We start from the raw sequence: 18,263 nt of genomic DNA, 5'->3' as shown, positions 1-18,263 counted from the left end.
GAATAGTTAGCGCTGCAATGAACTATTAGATACCTTAGGCAGAAACTTTTTTTTGGAGTTTTAATTTTTTTTTTCGTTCATCGCAAATTGTCCCCGCACCATAACAACATTGACAAGACCATTGTTTCACTGGTAGATTTGGCTTCCTCAGCAACCCTCAAGATGTCGAATCAAGCGAACAACGCCCTTCCTACTTCCGTTACTGATGCAGTCCTTGTCGCCTCAGAGCCCGTTCCTGAGGGGACACATAAGGTCAGCGGGGTAGACTTCGAGCAATTCCAGGGCCGTGATATCACCGTCGCCGAGATGGTCGACAACATGAAGTACATGGGCTTCCAAGCTAGTGCAGTCGCCGATGCAACACGCATAATCAATGAAATGGTACTGCGTGTACTCCAATGTGTAGTTTGTTGCACTGCTAACCAGCTCGCTTGTTCCACAGCGTACCTACCGTCATCCTGAAACCGGCGACAAAACCACCATCTTCCTCGGATATACCTCAAACCTAATTTCCTCCGGCCTCCGAGACACAATTCGCTATCTAGTCCGTCACAACCACGTTTCCGCCATCGTCACAACTGCTGGTGGTGTCGAAGAGGATTTGATCAAGTGTCTAGCACCCACCTACATGGGCTCTTTTACAGCACCGGGCGCCGGTCTTCGGTCAAAAGGCTTGAACCGGATCGGAAACCTCATCGTACCGAATAGCAATTACTGTGCTTTTGAGGACTGGCTGATCCCCATATTAGACAAGATGCTGGAGGAGCAAGACGCCGCCAACAAGAAAGCTCAAGAGACAGGCAATGAGGAAGATGAGCTACACTGGACCCCAAGTCGTATCATCGAGCGTTTAGGCCGAGAGATCAATAACGAAGACTCCGTTCTGTATTGGGCCGCCCGAAACAACATTCCAATCTTCTGTCCTGCCCTCACCGATGGCTCTCTCGGCGATATGTTATACTTCCATACTTTCCGTGCCTCACCTCGCCGACTTCGAGTTGATATCGTCGAAGATTTACGCCGGATAAACACTATGGCTGTACGGGCGGCCCGTGCGGGAATGATTATTCTCGGCGGAGGAATAGTCAAGCACCATATTGCCAATGCTTGTCTGATGAGGAATGGGGCAGAGCACGCGGTATATATAAACACGGCACAAGAATTTGACGGAAGCGATGCGGGAGCTCGTCCGGACGAGGCCGTAAGCTGGGGTAAGATAAAGGCGGATGGTCAGTCCGTCAAGGTCTATGCGGAAGCCACAGTGGTGTTCCCTCTCATTGTCGCAGCCACGTTTGCACGAGCTGGGCAGCCGTCAGCAACTAGCGAGCAATCACGCAACTAAGATGAGATTCTTGGATATTTGTTGTCTTAAACCCACGGATTCTATTGGCACAATTTGCTGGTCATGCTGCATGAACTGCAGTTGGACACCCGTATTATCTTCCCGATAACAACAAATTGACTCCACCTCTTGATCGCCCGACCATTGTTAACGCGCATCTGAAATTGGGGATTGCGTGGCGAGAGACATTCCAGAAACACCCGACGGAGTGGAAACCGAGCGGTGGACGACCCAGAAACGAAAGTTCAGGAACAAATTTTCTTATCACCACAAAGACCAGGAGATAGACATCCGTCCCGAATTTCCGATGTCTGGAGTGCAGGGCAGAGGGGAAGAGGGGAAGAGGCGAGGTTTCAGGTGGGTAGAAAATGGGAGGCTCGACGAATCACAAACGAGGCATGCAGGAAATCGATCGGTTGAGGGACTGGTCCGTGGGTTTGATCGCCACGGCCACGACGGGCCCGACAAGACGATTGATTCCCCTTTAGTTTGACTTCCGGAAGTCTTCTGGCGTCGCCACGGCTTAGACAATCGTTGAATGGAGGGGAGAGCGAAAGAGGAGAATCGGCAAAAGCAAAGATACGCTGGCACAATAATGAAGTGGGGGATGTATGCTCCAGCAACTCCGTCGGCGGATCTTCGCCCTCACAGTGGGTGATGAAGATAACGGGAGGAATGGAGAGGAGTCGGTGGCAAGGCAGACAGAGCCTTCACGGATGGGGATGTGTTGAGACAACGTCCTTTTCCCGAGCCTCGCGAGCCTTGAGGAAGTGGATAAGAAGCAGAAGCCCCGATGTGCGGCTGTACTTGTAGACTTAATCCCCTTTCCTCTGTAACTAGCCCAGTCTGCGGGAACCAGCGGTGAGGGCCTCTGATTTGGCTGTATTACCGCCTCATTCTACAGCCTTGTCTGTCAATAATTTATTCCTCCCCTTCCATTCTTTTTCTTTCGCACTCGGGAGTCCTACCACTTCAAGTTCCTTCGCCTGACCGTCTTCTCTCCCTTCTGCAGCTTCTTCAGCTTCACAATTGTGTTCCCCTCTCTGCGGCTTGTGTGTGATTACCCCGTACTTTCAGTACAGCCCCCCTGATAACTCCGATAAGCCGTCTTATCGCAGTGAATCTAGCCTCTCCCCTCAGCTCTCAGCTCTCAGCTCCCCCCATCTGCTTTTCTGCCTGGCTTCCTTCTGCACTGCTGCGCCTGCTGCCTTTTTTTGCGTGACTCACACCATCCTGCTTTGCATAGTATATCATCTGCTGTTCATCTGAGATTGCGATCTTGCTTGTTAGATTTATTTTCTCGCTCATTCTTTGGTTTCGTTACCCCTGGAGTTGACTGTTGTTTACCCAATATCTATCTACCCGCCTGCCGCTCCACTCTCTTCAACATGGACTCTAGAGTCGACACCGCGGTCACTGTCGAACAACTCCCGGTGCCTATTCCCCTCGACACCGATTCTCGTCTCGCAGATCCCACGACCAGCCCTGCGCCCACCGTCAATGCCACGGTTCAAGAAACCTCTCCATCTCACACACAGCCTCCCGCTATAGATTCGTCACCTTCAGAACCAGAGCCGCAGCAGGAGTCCACGCCTGCCACGACTGAAGCCTCTCAAGCGGCCGATACGACTCAGGAGACTGAAGCTCCCATAGAGACGGAAAGTCCACAAGAGACCGAAGCCCCTCGAGTAACCGAGGCTACACAACAAGAGGCGGCCGCTCCCCGGGAGGCTGAGCCGACACTAGAAGCTGAGTCAACCCCAGCTCAAGAGGCAGAGAATCCCGCAGAGCCGGAGGCTTCTCGAGAGCCAGAGACTACTCAAGAGACCGAAAATCAAGAAGCCCCTGCGGATTCTGATTCAGCACCACAGGAGAATTCGGAGAATTCAGAAAATGCAGAAGAGCATGCTTATTGGGTGGAGGAGGAAGAGGATACTTCTGTTCCAGATGAGGATGAAATGAAAGAGATTGAGTCTCAGGCAGAGGGAGATTACAGTGCCCTAGAATGTGAGTTTCTGTCATACTTTCCGTTTCGTCTATCTAATTGTTCTAGACAAATACTGGGAGAAGAGTTTCTACCCTGTGCTCGATGATCCCGAATACCACCCGACGGAAAAGGCGCGTCTTACATGGAAGATTAAGGGTGTTCGGGGCACTAAGGAAAGCCCAAACCGTGTGAAAATTATGCGCTCGCCCCCGGCGTACGTCGGTGGCTACTGGTGGACAATCAAGTTCTTCCCCCGTGGAAACAATGTCACCTCCTTGAGTGTTTACATCGAATGCTCCTCCACCATGCCCAAGCCCGACGAGAGTTACCCTGAAACAGAGTTCAAGGTTCTTCGTGGCCCTTCTGACACAGAGCTGGACACGAGCAAGCCCGATCTCGATTTCAAATTTGACAAGACTGAGGACACCGAGGCATGGGTTGAAAACTTCAAGTCTCAATACCCAGCTGCCGCCAACCAAGCCGAGCCGACCACAGAGACCTGGAGAGTGTCCGCGCAGATCGGAGTCATCGTCTACAATCCCAGCGAGCCTCGTACTGGATGGATGCAATCCTCATGCCACCAGTTCAATCCACACAACCTGGATTGGGGGTGGACCAACTTCCATGGGCCTTGGGAACAGATTCATCGCCGTCAGCGTGGTCAGCGTCAAGCTCTGCTCCGCGACGACACTCTGGCATTCGATGCGTATATTCGCATTTTTGACGACCCAACAAAGTCGCTTTGGTGGCACCCCAGCGACACAGAGCCAACCTGGGACAGTCTCGGTCTTACAGGCTATAGACCCCTCGGTGACTCCATAATAAACCACAGCGCAGACGTTGCGGGGCTTGCGTCTTTACTTCATGTCGCACCCTTCTGTAAGATCATTCAAAGCGTGGATGTTCTTGAGCACCTCTCGAATTGTGATGTGAAGCCTAAGCCATTATGCGATGCACTACAAAAGTTCCTCTGGCAATTACGCCAGCGCGATCAATCGCTCCAGTACGTTGATACAGACACAATCACGTTCACACTCAGCAACTTGCTGGAAGGTTCCAGTGACGTTTGCGAGTTTTGGGAGCGCTTGCGACGGTCGCTTGAAATAGAGCTTGCTGGTACTCCTGCAGCCAAGGAGCTTGCCCAGTTGTTCGATAGCCCGTCACTCGACTCGCTCCCAGCAGAGATCAAGCGGGACGATATCCAGACTCTTCCGAAGGACTACAATTCCCGGGTATTTGTTCCCGCGGACAAAGCCAAGACCACGAGCGAAGCTTTCAACTGGTATCTCAGTGAGAAGCCCGGGCGCTGGGTACTGCCTCCGGTCTTACACCTTGAACTGGGTCGCCAAACATTGGACAAGACTGCCCGTCAATGGCGATTGCTCTATAATCGTGTAGATCTGGATGAGGAGATAGATCTATCTTCCCGGATCGTTGAGGGTCAGTCTGGAAAGTATGTGCTCTACGGATATATCGTTCACCGTGGCCGGCGAACTTCTGGCAAGTTCTTCAGCATCCTGCGTCCGGGCGGGCCCGGTACCAAGTGGTTGGCGTTCGACGACGGAAGCGACAACCGTGTCGAGTGCCTAACTCGCAAGACTGCATTGGGGCCGCATCTTGGTCTGGAGGCAGATCAAACACCAGACCACAAGACCGGGCACGATGTCGCAATTGCTGTCATGTACATTCGCAGCGATGTTGTCAAGGACTTCCTACCCGGGCCACAGGGGCCATGGGAAGTTTCCGAGGAGCTGAGGGAGTACTACAAAACAGGTCAAGTCAGCATACCGAAGAAGGCCGATGGCACCGCAGAGAATGACGATGTTCAAGTGGAGGTTTACTCGCTGCAGAAGTATGATCAGCTTAGCAGCCTGTTTGACTCGTATGACCTGATGTCTCAAGCCAAGGCAGCGAACAGTGTCATGTACTTGAGCATACCTCGCTCCACAAACCTGATCGAGGTTCGCAAGAAGATTGGGCTATGGGCGTCTACGCGTACGGAGACTGAAGTGAGCCCAGAGAACGTTCGTCTCTGGAAGATTGGCCATACTCGGGATCGCTACCCACCAACTGCTGCGTTAACTCGTATCTCCGATTTGACAGCAACACTTGAGGAATCAGTGAGCCCTGTGCGCTACTGGCTGCAGATCGTATCCGATGGTGATGCCAAGTACTTTGCAATGAAGGACCCTCAGACCCCAGTTGAGGTCAGCTCTAAGCCGGAGGAGGCCGTTGTTGAGCGGGCTGCATCTGAGACCTCCGATGACGTGCAGCCACCAGCTCCCGAAGTCGCAGAGCCGAGCTCATCTGGAACCGTCGGTCAGGATGCTGCGAATGGAGAGGCGAGCGTACCCACTCCAGTTTCCGTGGAGCAGTCCATTACTGCCGGTCCGAATGTTGAGGCCACTGAGGTTGCTGAGCCGTCTCAAAACGAGGCATCAGCGGTCTCGACTCCTGCAGAAGTGGCATCTTCCGACAACGTTAATGCTCCTGCAGCTATAGATGGCGAGCAGCCCCACGTTCCTGCGACAACTGCCGCGCCGACCAGAGACAGCAATGACACCACACCTGCGGCTGTCGTCACTGATGACTCGCCATCGCCTGAAACAGCTGCCCTATCCACCACTGACAGCACAGAGAGCACAGTCCAACCACCTCAGTCGTCTACGGAGGAGCCAGCCCAGGCCGAAAGTCCTGCAGCTCCCACTGAAAGCATGGACAGCTCAATTCAGCCATCTCAAGCCCCGGATGTGTCTTCTCACAGAGAGAGCCCCTCAGATACGCCTGGTGCTGAGGAGGTGGTATCCGCTGAGACCGAAGCCGTCATTGCAGCCATCATTGCAGGCGACCTTCAGCAGTTAGATGAGGAGGCGCAGCAAACTGCGGAGACTCAGAATCAGGAGCCAACCCCGCCAGCCACATCTGAAGATCAGCCACAGCCCGCAGCTGAACAGGCAGATGCAGTGCCCGAAGAGGCCACATCACAGGAGCCAGAGGTAATCCTGCCTGTCGAGCACGTCTACTACTACATTCAGCTCCTTGATATCGAGTCCCAGTCCCTCCGTACCGTGGGATCCTTCTTCTCCCAGAAGGAAGAGACTATCAAAACGGCCATTCGCAAGCATCTCGACTGGCCCGTCACAAAAGATTTTCAAGTCTGGCAGCGAATCGACGCCACCGAGGTCTCAACTCTTGCTTCGTCCGAAACATTCGAGATCAACGCCGCTGACGGCACTTGCTTTATTGTCGGCGACAAGCTGAACAAGGAAGCTCGCGTCCAACTGCACAAGAAGGGTCTGTTTTCCAGCCCCGATAAAATCGTACGATACCTCTGGGCTCTCTCCCGCAACCATCCCAGACAGGCATTCACCGGGACAAAGACCATCGATGCCACTTTTACTTCGGAGTACTACTCCGGCGAGATCATGAAGGGGCACTACCACGGGCAGGGCAAGCATATTTCCGACTCCGCCGCCACCTACACCGGTGATTGGGTCCTCGGCAAACGCCATGGTAAGGGTCTCATGGAGTACCCTATCGGTGACACCTACGATGGCGACTGGGATGAAAACCAGTGCCACGGCCAGGGTACATTTGTCGAGCGCAAGACGGGCAACAAGTACGTCGGCGGATACAAAGACGGAAAACGCCATGGCAAAGGAATCAGCTACTGGGAGGTTGCAGATGAGGAGATGGACCTGTGCCAAATCTGCTTCGGTGAAGAGCAAGATGCCCTGTTTTATGACTGCGGCCACGTCTGTGCTTGCGTTACCTGCGCCCGACAGGTAGAGATCTGTCCCATCTGCAGGAAGAATATCCTCAATGTTGTCAAGATTTACCGGACATAAATTGTCTTTGCCATAATCTGGTTTCTGTCTTTCTCTCGTTCATGCGCCCTTGTACTGGTTGGTTGGCTTTTTCTTTTTCTTTCTTTTTGGAGAAATACGGCATACCCTGGAAGCTTTTATTATACATCAACCCCACCTTTGCTATATTACAGACAGCATTAGATTGACTGGTTTATTGCATGTTTTGAACTCTACTCTAGTTGGTGCTTAGTGTTATTCGCTGAGAATTCTAGACCCGATTTGATGTTCATCTTATTTTCTGCTTCTTCGTGCAGGGTTTTCATAAGTAAAGGACCAAATAGAGCACATTAGCACGAGTTTGACCATGAGACACAAGGCACTTAATGCATTGATTTGTATAAGCTCTCAAAGCTTTGACCGAGAAGAATGTTCCGTTGGATCCGAGGTGGGTCCGTAAGGACACGAACAGCTGCATAGATGTAGACACACAGAATAGGAGAAACTGCTTTTTATATTCACCGTACAGAAGACTCGTAAAGCTAATCGATTATGTATAGGTATAATGAACGCCATGATGCCCTTACTTACTATCCTTGCCCTTGCCCTTAGACTTGGCCTTGCTCTTCTCATTCAACTCCTTAGTCTTCTCCTTTGCTGGGCTGCTGCTAGCATCGGCCTTCTTCTTACTCTTCTTCTCACTCTTCTTCTCCTTCTTCTCTTCTTCCGTTGCCTTTACTTCGGGTTGCTCAGGGGTAGTTGAAGAGATCGTCTCTTGTGATTTCTTTTTCTTCAGCTTCTTTTCGGCCTTTTTGGGCTCGAATTCCTTCTTTTCCGTCTCCTTCTCTTTCGGCTCGGTTTGAGGCTGTTCAACTGTCTCTTCTGTCGTCGTCTTCTTCTTCTCTTCGCCCTTCTTCGTCTTTGGCTTATTTAGGACACCCTTCGGGTTCAGACCCTTGCGACGCAGACGATTCCTTTCTGCCCGGAGGATAAGTTCCGCATCCTCTTCTTCAATGTCGTCGAAAGGACCGAAGCCGTCGCCCGTGTTGTCATCATCGGTGATAGGGGTCTTGTCGATCACTTCGTCGTCAGAGGTAGCGTTGGAGGTAGGGGTGGAGGACTTGGCGCGGGAAGTAGAGGCGGTGCCATCGGCAGCAGCCTGGTCCTTAGCGGCTGACTTGGGTGTCGGGCCGGTCTTCTTCAGCTTGCAGACGAAGAAACCGTCGACGTTCTCGCGGTGAGGGAAGTAGCGTCTTGTCAGCGTCATCTTGTCGTCAAAGTGCTTGCCCATGTAGTTGGTGAAACCTGGGGTTCCGAAGTCGCCTAGACCGGTATCAACGAGCTTGACGTTGGGGCACTTATTGAGGACGTATTGCACGACGGCTTCGTTCTCTTCGACGGTGACGGAACAGGTGGAGTAGACAATGTAGCCGCCGGTCTTGGAGGCGTGATTGACGGACTCGATCGCGGCGAGAAGCAGCTGGCGCTGCATGTGGGGAATAGCGAGGAAATCACGTTCGTTCTTGTTCGTCTTGACGCTGGGATCCTTAGCAATAACGCCTGTTCCTGTACAGGGGGCATCGAGAAGGACACGGTCAAACCCGCCCATGGCTTTCGGGAAGGCGGTGCGGGCGTCGAGGTGAGTAACGATGGTGTTCTTGCAGCCGAGACGATGAATGTTACCGATTAGACCCTTGGCACGGGGCTTGCTAGCATCATTGGCGATCACGCAGCCGGTGTTGCGCATAAGAGCGGAGATGTAGGTAGTCTTACCACCGGGGGCGGATGCCATATCGAGGACTCGTTCATTCTCTTGCGGGGCGAGGGCCATAACGGGGAGGAATGAGGAGGCGGCTTGCAGGATGTAGTGGCCGGCGAGATATTCGGGGGTGGCACCGAGGGGAACGGCGGACTCAAAGACTTGAAGGCCGACCTTAGACCACTTTCCGACAGGTTCCAGGACAACACCGCGGTTAATCAGAGCTTGGGCGAGGGATCGGCGATTCGTGCGGAGTGTGTTGGTACGAATGACGACGGGACGAGGGGTTTCGTTAGCTTCGAAGAAGGCAAATGCTTCCATTGGCGTGAAGAGGTTGAAGAGCTTCTCGGCGAGGAATGGGGTGTAGCCGTAGTATGTGCAGATATCCTTAAGGAGCAACTGAGTGTAGTCGGCGCGAGACTTACCGGGGTGGCCGAGCGTCTTCAGGTCACCCAGGATGCGGATCGTGTCCGTAATTCTTGTGCGGAGCAGCTGGAGGTTAGGGGCCAAATCCTCTCCATCAGCACCTTCGAAAACATCTGGACGGTCACCAGCAATGTTCGTCTGCAATGCTGCTTCCTGCATTTCAAGCTCCGCCTCTTCCTCCTCTGCCTGTTTCTGCTCATCCAATTTTCGCGACAAACCCGCAATGTTAGCCGCCGTCAGCCTCTCTTCCGCATCAGACATATCCTCGTCGTCCGAAAACATCGCTTGCCGGGGGTGGTCCTCTTCATCTGAATCGACAACGGAATCTGAATCGTCCTCACTACCGAAACCAAAGTCTCCCTCAGCTTGGCTGTCCATAGATCCATCACTAATCCCATCCAAGTCGTCAAACTCATCTCCATCCAGACCCTCGGCGTCAAGATCAGACATATCTTCGTCCTCATCCTCCGACTCGGGCTCCGGCTCCGGCTCCGGCTCGGGTTTCTTCTGCACAACCTTCTTCTTCTTATCCTTAACACCGCCTGCAGCAGCACCCTTTGTCTCCTTCTTCTCCTTGCCATTGACAGCAGCCCCAGTAGCAGCCTTCTTTTTCTTCTGCACATCTTTCACAACCTCCTCATCCTCCGCCCGTCTCCTCTTCTTCCCCGTTTCCGTCTTTGGTCCGGCGCCGTTCTTGCGTTTCGCGAAAACAGTGATTTTCGACTCGTCGAGCGGGGCCGGAGGGCCCTGCTTCTTCATACGGCGTCCAACACCCATTGCGACAGAAATTTGAGTTGGATTTGGGAAATTGGAGATTTGATCTAATGGTAGCTCGGAGAAGATTTCGACTTTTTTTTTTTGCGGACGGGACGGCGGTCGGACGTGGCAGAAATGTCGAATTCCTGGGCGGTGGAGCTGACTTTCAGCGGCCAGGCTTTCTGCCTAAGGCCAAGAGCTCTGGGAGCTGGGCAGTGGGGAGCTGCTTCATCACCGCCCGATTGGGTAATTCGACTACGAACCTGGACTACATTGTGTCACGAAAATATCCATCATTCTCTCACTAGATCAGTCTGTACTCTCTCTGACTGAGAGATCCGAGACAACTCGTTACCACAATGTCCGAACTCGCCTTCACAAAGTCCTTCCTGTCCTCTCTGGACGCCCGTCCCATCAAACTTCGATCGGACCATGTCCATGACCAGGGCGAGACTCCTCGTACTTCTGTACGTCCTCCTCAGTATCTTGAAACTGACTACACAGATGTTATACATTCTCAACACAACGTACAAAGCTAACCTACATAAATTAGTACATCCTCCCCCGCCTCCCCCCACGTCACCCCTCCATGCCGAAACCAGCCACCAAGACCGCAACACACAGCATCCCCGGTTCCTCAAAATCCATCACCATCACCCTCAAATCCGCCCGAAACCCCGTTCTCGCTATAACCCTCCCCAACGCCCCGCTTTCCACAACCACAGTCTCAGACCTGAAAGACTCGATCCGCGAGCGCATCGCAGACAGCAACTCCGGCGGAAAGGTCTCGCTCGAGAAGATCAAGATCCTGTATAAGCGCAAGCCGGTTACAGGGAATGGCAAGACTGTTAAGGAGATTGTCGAGGATGATGCTCAGGGGCAGGAGCTTCTGAATGGTGGGAAGGAAGTCGAGTTTGGGGTTATGGTTATGGGCGGTGCAAAGGTTGTCGAGGAGGATGGGGAGGAGATGAGCCAGAGCCAGAGCGAGAGGGGTGAAGAAGGGGGTGTGCCGCTTGGTGGTAACGGGGGTGGAGAGACGACGGTCAAGGCGGCTGTTGGGCCGAGCGGGGAGGAGGTGCTGAGGACGGAGCAGTTCTGGGATGATTTGCAGGGGTACCTGGGGCAAAGGCTTAAGGATGAGGATGTTGCAAGGAAACTAAGGGGGGTGTTTAAGGAAGCCTGGGCGGGAAAGAGATGAATCTCTTGTCTCTGATTCCAAGAGGTTGACAAGGATATTAAGGGTAGTTAAAGATATCTGGATCCGAGGCTCCGAGTGCTTGTCATGTACATCTATTGAGACTGTATTGTGGCTTGCTGTACTCACATTGATTGATTGATATCATCTTGTATCAACATGAGTAGAGGATATGTAGCGCGAAAGGGGGAAGTCAAATATCAAAAAGGTAATATAGTAGCATACATCCCCTGATCATATTTCACATGGGCCAGTTCCTGTGCAAAAGGGGAGAATAATAGGTAGGAAACAGGTACAGAATCTTGGTATACGTAGGCAACAAGCCAGATCACGACAGCCCACGAACGACCATCAAGAAAAAGACAAAAAGCACAAGGGAGACAAATCCAGAGAAAAAATAAGAAGGTTATAAGGACATGAGTGGTAGAAAGGAACATATGCCACGTAATTTGACACCGTTGCAAATGCTCAGGAATTTGACCAATCGCTCAATCATTTCATGAGTCCAAAAGAACATGAACATGGCATAAGAGAAATATCAGTGGGACATGTGAGTTAAGATAAGATGAGAAGAAACGAAATCATTTATCGACAACAGGGACACATCATGCATCAATTATCTCGAGAAGACTTTGACTACTCCATCGCCGCCACCACTGACGACCCACCGGCCGTCGCGGCTCCAGACGACGGAACAGACACCTTCACCACGCATTAGCCGGTGACTTGTGATTTCCTGAGTGCAGCTTCGTTTTTCGAGGTTCCAGAATCGCAAGCTTGCGTCATGACCGGCAGACACGAGCTCGCGGCCATCAGGTGAAAGGGAGAGGGAGGAAATAGCGGAGGGGTGTGCTAGCATGGTGTAGGTACATTGTCCTGCGGATTGTTAGTTAGCTGGCACTAAAAGAGGGGAAACAGGTACATACCACTATTAGCATCGAAAAAGCGGATATATCTATCTTCGTAGCCACTGATAACAACGCCCTCCGTACCACTTGATCCAGTGGCACCGTGAACAACTTCTTCATCAGCCATCGTCCGGCTTGGATCAAGACCTGCCGACCCATCGAAGCCAATTGTTGTCGCAACAACCGAATTCACACCTGTCGACCGAGTCCCATTATAGGTCTCAAGACTCGCCATGCCCACAATTTCTTCGCCTGTTCTTGTGTCATAAACGAGAATTGACGCATCCGTATAGGACACTACGAAGTTGATACCAGCCAAAGACAGCGGGCTAATGCACGTTGCTGAAGGTGATTCCGTTCGGACGATCTGCCGAACCATGGTATAATGGAATGGTGTTGTTGTTGCCGTGCTAGGCTGAGGCGACGAGGGGAAGTTTGATCCAGAGGAAATCGAGTTGGCCCGTCGGCTGCCACCAGCTCGCCGGTTTCCAGCTTGGGGCGAAGAAAGTTGAGGTGGCGCACTGACCGCCCATATAATAATCTTACCATCTGAGGAGCCAGATGCGAGGACGACCCTGTCCGGCCCGCCATAATGACTGGAAGAATCGCCGAATACAGACCCGGCTGTACCAGGAAGGACGCAAAGTCCCCAAATAGAATCCGAGTGGCCCTCGAGAGTGGCCTTGGGATCAACCCTGCCACGTTCCCAGACCCGTACGCTAGCATCCTGCCCACCAGAAAACACCCAGCCATCCCCAAGCGCTCGTCCACCATTTAAAAAATTTTGGGACGGGTAGCATGCGGCCAAAGCAGTCACGGAACCAACATGCCCGCGGTGGGTGAAATAACTGGTGATGTCCAAGTCACTGCCAGTATTTGCGCTATGACCAAAAGCTCCATAGCTTGCTGGAATAGTCCATCGTTTGATGGTTCCATCATCACTGCAGGTACATATTTCAGGTTCTGACGGGCTGCCACCGCCTGTAAAGATCACAGATCGGACAACGTCTAGGTGTCCACGTAGGGCGAATCGAACTTTGAAGGCGGAGTCTTGCTTCTGCCCAGCCCCGGTACCAAGGTCGACGGAGCCTTCACTTTTTCGCCGAGCGCCAGAGCTTTTCCTTCTGTGAGAAAGGGACCCAGTCCTCACAGGCGACTTTTGTCGGACAAAATTCGCATTGGGAAATGCGTCGACGTCAGGTCGGTGGTGAGGTATTGATTCCGGCGGAGCCACTTGCTCAGTCGGGTCATCGAAGTTCCATCCATCGGTATCTCCAGAGTTTTCATCAGTGGATTGGGACTGGGTGGGTTCTTTGACTGAAGCCTGCGAGCTATATCCGTCATAGGTCTGTCGCTCCAGACCCCCACGCTCCTCCGCCGAGTTCTCTAAAGATTGTTTTCTATCATCAATAGAAGTTATTGGCGTTTGTTGTTGTTCCACGACACGCCGATCGACAGTGTCCCTAGACGTGGCTGGAAGGCTGTACTGGTTAGGAGCGCGGGACAGAGCCATATTGTCGGGGTAGTGTCTAACTATTCCTTGATGGTTTTGCAAAGGAACTTCTCGCGCCATCATGTTATTTGCCTGTTGCTGCTGCTTTTGCCGTTGTTGCTGCATGTATGCTTCTTCTAGGCTCTGCTGAGACAGCTGCTGGTTCCCATAAACATGGTTTGAGAGCTCGAGTTCTCCGAGGTCGGGAGGTGGGTGCGCGGAAGGAATAACATGGTATGCAATCTCCTGTGAGCATTTCGACAGATATAGCCGTGACTTGTCGCGTTCAGTTTCCTGGCGGTATTCGTGCTGATTTTCGGTGTTGGGGTCGAGGTCTGCTGGATGTGTCTGCGGATTTGGCCGTTGAGCTCCGAAAGATTAGCTAAAGCTTAAATAGAGACCATTCTCTGGGAAGCAATTACATTTCAGAGCATCGATACTCTCCCGAGCGATCTCCTTGGGATCCCGGAGGTCCTCCACGGTTTCGTTGTTCGTGAGCTTCCGGACCTTCTCGCGCTCCTTCTTCAATGCAGCCTCCAGTAACCGAACATGCTTTCCGAGCGACTCATGCAGTCGCTTGCTAGTTCGGACATCGCCCTCAAGTTTGCCAATGCGAGACTTCATTTCCGCACGCTCGATTTCCCAGGCATTGCGGTCCCGTTCATGTCGATGCCATTCGGTCTGCAGGAAGCGCATAACTCCTAGGGGCAGGAAATGAGTTAGCCTGCTAACTAGGAAGTAGAGCCATCATTGGCGACTCGAGCGAGGATTGCGCATGAAACCCACCTTGCAATGTGTATTCCGTCCCCTGAGGGCCGCCATTCGCATCACCGCCAGGGCCGACGAACCCACCTCCCCCAGACATGGCGGAGGGAGATTGCCAAGCCATACAATTCGAAGACGAAGGGGCGATAGTCAATTAAGTAAAAGCAACCGGAGATCTCCCGGGCGCAAAGCTCGATGGTGTGGGTGGTTTGGGGTGGACAGTTCGGGAATTCGTGTTCGTAGCGGTAAAGTGTTGTTGTGAGCGGACAGCACAAGACGGCAGACAGCGGCAGGGAACAATGTTCCAAAGCCGTGCCAGGACCAATAACTGAGCAATATTAGAATAGAGATAGAGTATCGTGAGAACTCGATCAACAAGAGCGAAAAGGAGTCGAGCTGTGCTGTTGAGGCGTAGATGGTCACTGGTCACTGGTCACTGGAGCGCGTCTGGAGGTCTCCTGGCAGCTAAGTCCACCGCCGCCGCTGACCTCTTATTAGCTCCCTAGACGCCCACACGATTGTTGCCGCCCTTGGCGCTGAATTTTGACCCTCGTCTACGCAGAGCCAAACAGTTAGTTTTGTAAGATCAGTGTCGAAAAGAGTTCTATCTGTCATCTATCCGAACTGTAAGACTGCCCTATAATTCTCATTGTGTTGAGGTTATGGATATATCATTGACGCACGAATCTCCTCGAAATGTCAGCACGTGCGGGCGAACGTGCCACTGATACTACGTATGCCTACAACCCTACAACAGGAATACATACAGCCAAAGCTCATCCATGCTAGTAAGAAGGTTTGTGTAGTTCTGTCTATGTATCCGAACCTTCTTCAGAGGCATTCCCATCGTCTCGCTCCTGTCCATAGAGTACTTCACAAACACCTCCCACCGGAACATCCAAGACAGCATCTGTTCCTTCGCTCCAAATATCCCTCCAATTAACTCTCCGATTCTGCGGACCCATAATCTGGAAAGAGGTCGCCCCAGGGCGCATCTTTGCGGCACCACCAGGTCGCCGTCGGCCCTTGCCGTCAATAACTGCGACATTTGCTACCTCATCCACGATGTTCTCAACGCTGTTCATCGGTAAAGTCAGGTATCCCGTATTATAGGAAGCCAAGGCAACATATATGTAGATGATGGACATAACGAGCCATGAGGGGAACGCCAAAGACCACCATCGATTCGGGTAGTAGTATATTCCGAGCTGGTGCAAAAAGGGCGATGGAAGATATGACCAGAGGATGTATATCACTGTGTATGGCCAAATTAGCCCTTGCCGTTGCGGCTGGTAGATGGTCCACTTACAGAATGCTAGTGAAGATGCGAGGTATAGCACAAAGCCATAGTATTCGTATGTCGGTACTTTGGGACTTGCTCTGGGCACGGTCGTTGCCCTACGCGCTGACTTGGCGACGGCAGCCTCGGTATCATTGGGGGTCTCAACATCAGAGCTATCAGGCGTGGTCGGCCGCGATGTCGTGGTGGAAAATGGAGGGCGCAGCAGTGATGTTAACGATGGAGACGGGGGTAGCGGCGTAGGCGGACGGTTGTAGAACGGCGGCGCAAAGGCATTGGGCCCGTGGAGAGAGCTGGTCGACTGCCTAAAAGGGTGGTGCATCGCAATGCCATCTTCCGGCGATTGCTCATCATTCGATTCTGAGGAGGCATCTGAGAAAGACTGATCTTCCAGAGAATAGTGGGAGTGAAAATCCAAATCGTCATCTGCTCCGTCTCCACCAGGTATAGAGGAAGCTATATTCTGGTCATCTTCCTCAGGATAACTGCTGTCTGGATCATGTCCTGGCGATTCGAGCTCATCGGGTGGTAGAGGTGGGAATGGCTGTTTCTGTTCGAAGGGCGAAACCACGGGGGTAGCATCGGAGTCATCTTGTATGTAGAAGTCTCCCTTCTGCTCTGTGTTCAGAAGGGACATCTTCTGGAACAAATGAGTGGAGAGACGTGTTCGCCATGAGTGGTGTTTATAGAAGCGGATTGATTAGGGGACTTTCCCGCCCTACCTGTACCTAGTTCTCTCCTTACTGCCATCCGACACCGCTTCTAATTTAATCATGACTTCACCTTGTCGAACGATCGTCGAATATTTACCTCCCCACCCCCTAAAAAAAGGATGCTGGAGGTATCTATATACATTGTTTCTGGGTTTAGCTGATTTGTTGTTGACACGAAGAGCAACACGCTCTACTAAGGCTACCGGATTAGCTCGAGCCGAATACCAAAACTATATAATTTTCCATCGGTTGGTACAATCGTTCTCTCATGCTAGCACTCGACCAAGGCAACAATAAGTAACTAGCAACGGTGTGTTGCAATTAATCAGCAATAATGCAACCTGAGATTTGTACTACCTTGAAGGAACAAGCATCCGCGAGCGCATTATCAACGACTTGCATAGGCCTACAGGATATGCAAGGAATAGACAAGCGCTCAGGAAAAATCGCCAGTATAAGAGCCTACAAGTGAAGAAGGATGATCGATGCCCATTGACCAAAATCTCAAATTCTTCCTAGAAGATTGTCGATATTGGACAAAGTGCGTGATAGATACGGTGACTCCTGCAGCATCATTGTGAAAGTCTCCCTGCAGGTCACCAGACTGAGCCAGACATGCAGCACACCTGATTGTCACCTGTGGCTTCAAGCTTGCCTGCATGTCCCCTCTATCGACCCCTCATTTATTCTTCTCGCATTATTCACCGCTCCTCGCAGTCAAAGCTGGAAACCCCCGAGATCGATCTTGCACTCCCGAAAGATCAAGATTCTCGCATACCATTCTGTCGCGCCAGTACTGATGAAGCTGATAGCTATTCGTGATCAAGAGAAACAAAGAGACAAACAGACAGTTACGGTCACATCATGATTATTCCGAGAATGCCCTCTTGATTTCTGAATGGATTCGACGAAACTACGTAACCATGGCTTGCGCCAACTCCGGAATTTTTCGAGCTGAAGAGTCATTTCTTTTTACGACCAAGCGACACGGGCTTTTTTAACCCTTGCATTTAGATTTTGACTGACGTTATTGGCAGCAGGAGCCAGGAGGAACGAGCTATGACCGGCCACCATGGCCACTGCGAACGAGGTGCCTGTCTCTTCCGGAACTCGTCTGCTGCTGGCCTGCCACTCCCACTCATCTTTGTTCTTTGTAAAAGACTGGCTCGAATAATGCAATCTTCCTCTTTGCATAAGCACTCAAAATGACTGAATACCCGAAGGACTGAAAATTGCGACAATCCATTGCCAGCAACCTCGCAGATTATTACTCTTTCCAGTTTGAGGGCTTCACTTAACCTTGCAGCACATGGCTCCAAGGAGGGCGGGGGAAGACGTTCGCTGCAAGTCTTCGAGCTTGTGTAACCACACTCTGTACTCACTACTCCGTTTGATGATCAACTTTGAACTCGGACTTTTGTTGGCAATGTGACTGTCAGTGTCTCGGGCCCGACATGGGGTGTGGTGGCGGGCATTCCAGTGTCCATGCCGGGGAGTGGACTAGATCGGCACTTCCCGTGAGACAGGCTAGATCGGCAAAATGATAGGCCACTAGCGATGACTAGCTGCAGATTCCTCAAGGATTTCACTTTCCTGGTCCTGTCGAGGTCGTGCTATGGGCAAATCGGGATCAGTGCCCCTGTGAAAGTTCCTGCGAAACAAGAGCACAGTTCGTCGGACGTGCTTTCTTTGATCATCAAGATGCCCTCGACGAATTACAAAAATGCATTTTCATTTCTCTTGGGACACATTCTCTCCACTTGTGACCTCAGTTTGTTCCGCTAACCAATGATTGCTTCTTGAGCTTTACGAGC

The 18,263-nt window shown here is 51.9% G+C and overlaps 7 protein-coding genes across 7 annotated transcripts; 3 read left to right on the top strand and 4 right to left on the bottom strand.

Moving 5' to 3' along the window:
• Positions 1-162: 162 nt before the first annotated feature.
• On the top strand, positions 163-1,342 carry BJY04DRAFT_207113 (deoxyhypusine synthase; the record flags this gene model as incomplete). The annotated part of the gene is made up of 2 exons (XM_073713810.1): positions 163-381; positions 443-1,342. The coding sequence occupies 2 exons, from the start codon at positions 163-165 to the stop codon at positions 1,340-1,342; spliced, it is 1,119 nt and encodes a 372-aa protein (XP_073572070.1).
• Positions 1,343-2,637: 1,295 nt separating this feature from the next.
• BJY04DRAFT_187530 (putative MATH and UCH domain protein) lies at positions 2,638-7,415 on the top strand. Its single transcript, XM_073711060.1, has 2 exons — positions 2,638-3,349; positions 3,396-7,415. Exons 1-2 carry the CDS (start codon positions 2,731-2,733, stop codon positions 7,175-7,177), a joined length of 4,401 nt encoding a protein of 1,466 aa, XP_073572069.1. The 5' UTR covers positions 2,638-2,730; the 3' UTR covers positions 7,178-7,415.
• Positions 7,416-7,571: 156 nt separating this feature from the next.
• BJY04DRAFT_50915 (rRNA (cytosine-C5-)-methyltransferase NOP2) lies at positions 7,572-10,272 on the bottom strand. Its single transcript, XM_073720534.1, has one exon. It carries the CDS (start codon positions 10,095-10,097, stop codon positions 7,719-7,721), a length of 2,379 nt encoding a protein of 792 aa, XP_073572068.1. The 5' UTR covers positions 10,098-10,272; the 3' UTR covers positions 7,572-7,718.
• A 29-nt stretch (positions 10,273-10,301) lies between these two features.
• Positions 10,302-11,373, top strand: BJY04DRAFT_50908 (uncharacterized protein). Its single transcript, XM_073720532.1, has 2 exons — positions 10,302-10,543; positions 10,630-11,373. Exons 1-2 carry the CDS (start codon positions 10,436-10,438, stop codon positions 11,272-11,274), a joined length of 753 nt encoding a protein of 250 aa, XP_073572067.1. The 5' UTR covers positions 10,302-10,435; the 3' UTR covers positions 11,275-11,373.
• Positions 11,374-11,798, bottom strand: BJY04DRAFT_50909 (uncharacterized protein). Its single transcript, XM_073720533.1, has one exon. It carries the CDS (start codon positions 11,706-11,708, stop codon positions 11,472-11,474), a length of 237 nt encoding a protein of 78 aa, XP_073572066.1. The 5' UTR covers positions 11,709-11,798; the 3' UTR covers positions 11,374-11,471.
• BJY04DRAFT_50904 (cell differentiation and development protein Fsr1) lies at positions 11,798-14,887 on the bottom strand. The gene is made up of 4 exons (XM_073720531.1): positions 14,458-14,887; positions 14,094-14,372; positions 12,198-14,039; positions 11,798-12,147 (listed from the first exon to the last, which is right to left on the bottom strand). The coding sequence occupies exons 1-4, from the start codon at positions 14,558-14,560 to the stop codon at positions 11,888-11,890; spliced, it is 2,484 nt and encodes an 827-aa protein (XP_073572065.1). The 5' UTR covers positions 14,561-14,887; the 3' UTR covers positions 11,798-11,887.
• Positions 14,888-15,039: 152 nt separating this feature from the next.
• Positions 15,040-16,447, bottom strand: BJY04DRAFT_187522 (uncharacterized protein). Its single transcript, XM_073711059.1, has 2 exons — positions 15,746-16,447; positions 15,040-15,691 (listed from the first exon to the last, which is right to left on the bottom strand). The coding sequence occupies exons 1-2, from the start codon at positions 16,371-16,373 to the stop codon at positions 15,249-15,251; spliced, it is 1,071 nt and encodes a 356-aa protein (XP_073572064.1). The 5' UTR covers positions 16,374-16,447; the 3' UTR covers positions 15,040-15,248.
• Positions 16,448-18,263: the final 1,816 nt, after the last annotated feature.

Source organism: Aspergillus karnatakaensis (assembly GCF_047715665.1).
Source record: "Aspergillus karnatakaensis strain CBS 102800 unplaced genomic scaffold BJY04scaffold_20, whole genome shotgun sequence".
In the NCBI taxonomy this organism is placed as follows: Eukaryota; Fungi; Ascomycota; class Eurotiomycetes; order Eurotiales; family Aspergillaceae; genus Aspergillus; species Aspergillus karnatakaensis.
This window is presented reverse-complemented; position numbering and strand designations above follow the sequence as displayed.

Excerpts from the sequence above, each read along its gene's own strand:
- BJY04DRAFT_187530 (XM_073711060.1), top strand. The coding sequence starts at position 2,731 with ATGGACTCTAGAGTCGACACCGCGGTCACTGTCGAACAACTCCCGGTG. Across the intron at positions 3,350-3,395 it reads AGATTACAGTGCCCTAGAAT|ACAAATACTGGGAGAAGAGT; the intron begins GTGAGTTTCTGT and ends TAATTGTTCTAG.
- BJY04DRAFT_50915 (XM_073720534.1), bottom strand. The coding sequence starts at position 10,097 with ATGGGTGTTGGACGCCGTATGAAGAAGCAGGGCCCTCCGGCCCCGCTC.
- BJY04DRAFT_50908 (XM_073720532.1), top strand. The coding sequence starts at position 10,436 with ATGTCCGAACTCGCCTTCACAAAGTCCTTCCTGTCCTCTCTGGACGCC. Across the intron at positions 10,544-10,629 it reads GCGAGACTCCTCGTACTTCT|TACATCCTCCCCCGCCTCCC; the intron begins GTACGTCCTCCT and ends TACATAAATTAG.
- BJY04DRAFT_50909 (XM_073720533.1), bottom strand. The coding sequence starts at position 11,708 with ATGTTCCTTTCTACCACTCATGTCCTTATAACCTTCTTATTTTTTCTC.
- BJY04DRAFT_50904 (XM_073720531.1), bottom strand. The coding sequence starts at position 14,560 with ATGGCTTGGCAATCTCCCTCCGCCATGTCTGGGGGAGGTGGGTTCGTC. Across the intron at positions 14,040-14,093 it reads GAGTATCGATGCTCTGAAAT|CTCAACGGCCAAATCCGCAG; the intron begins GTAATTGCTTCC and ends AATCTTTCGGAG. Across the intron at positions 12,148-12,197 it reads CTTTTTCGATGCTAATAGTG|GACAATGTACCTACACCATG; the intron begins GTATGTACCTGT and ends AACAATCCGCAG.
- BJY04DRAFT_187522 (XM_073711059.1), bottom strand. The coding sequence starts at position 16,373 with ATGTCCCTTCTGAACACAGAGCAGAAGGGAGACTTCTACATACAAGAT. Across the intron at positions 15,692-15,745 it reads CGCATCTTCACTAGCATTCT|TGATATACATCCTCTGGTCA; the intron begins GTAAGTGGACCA and ends GGCCATACACAG.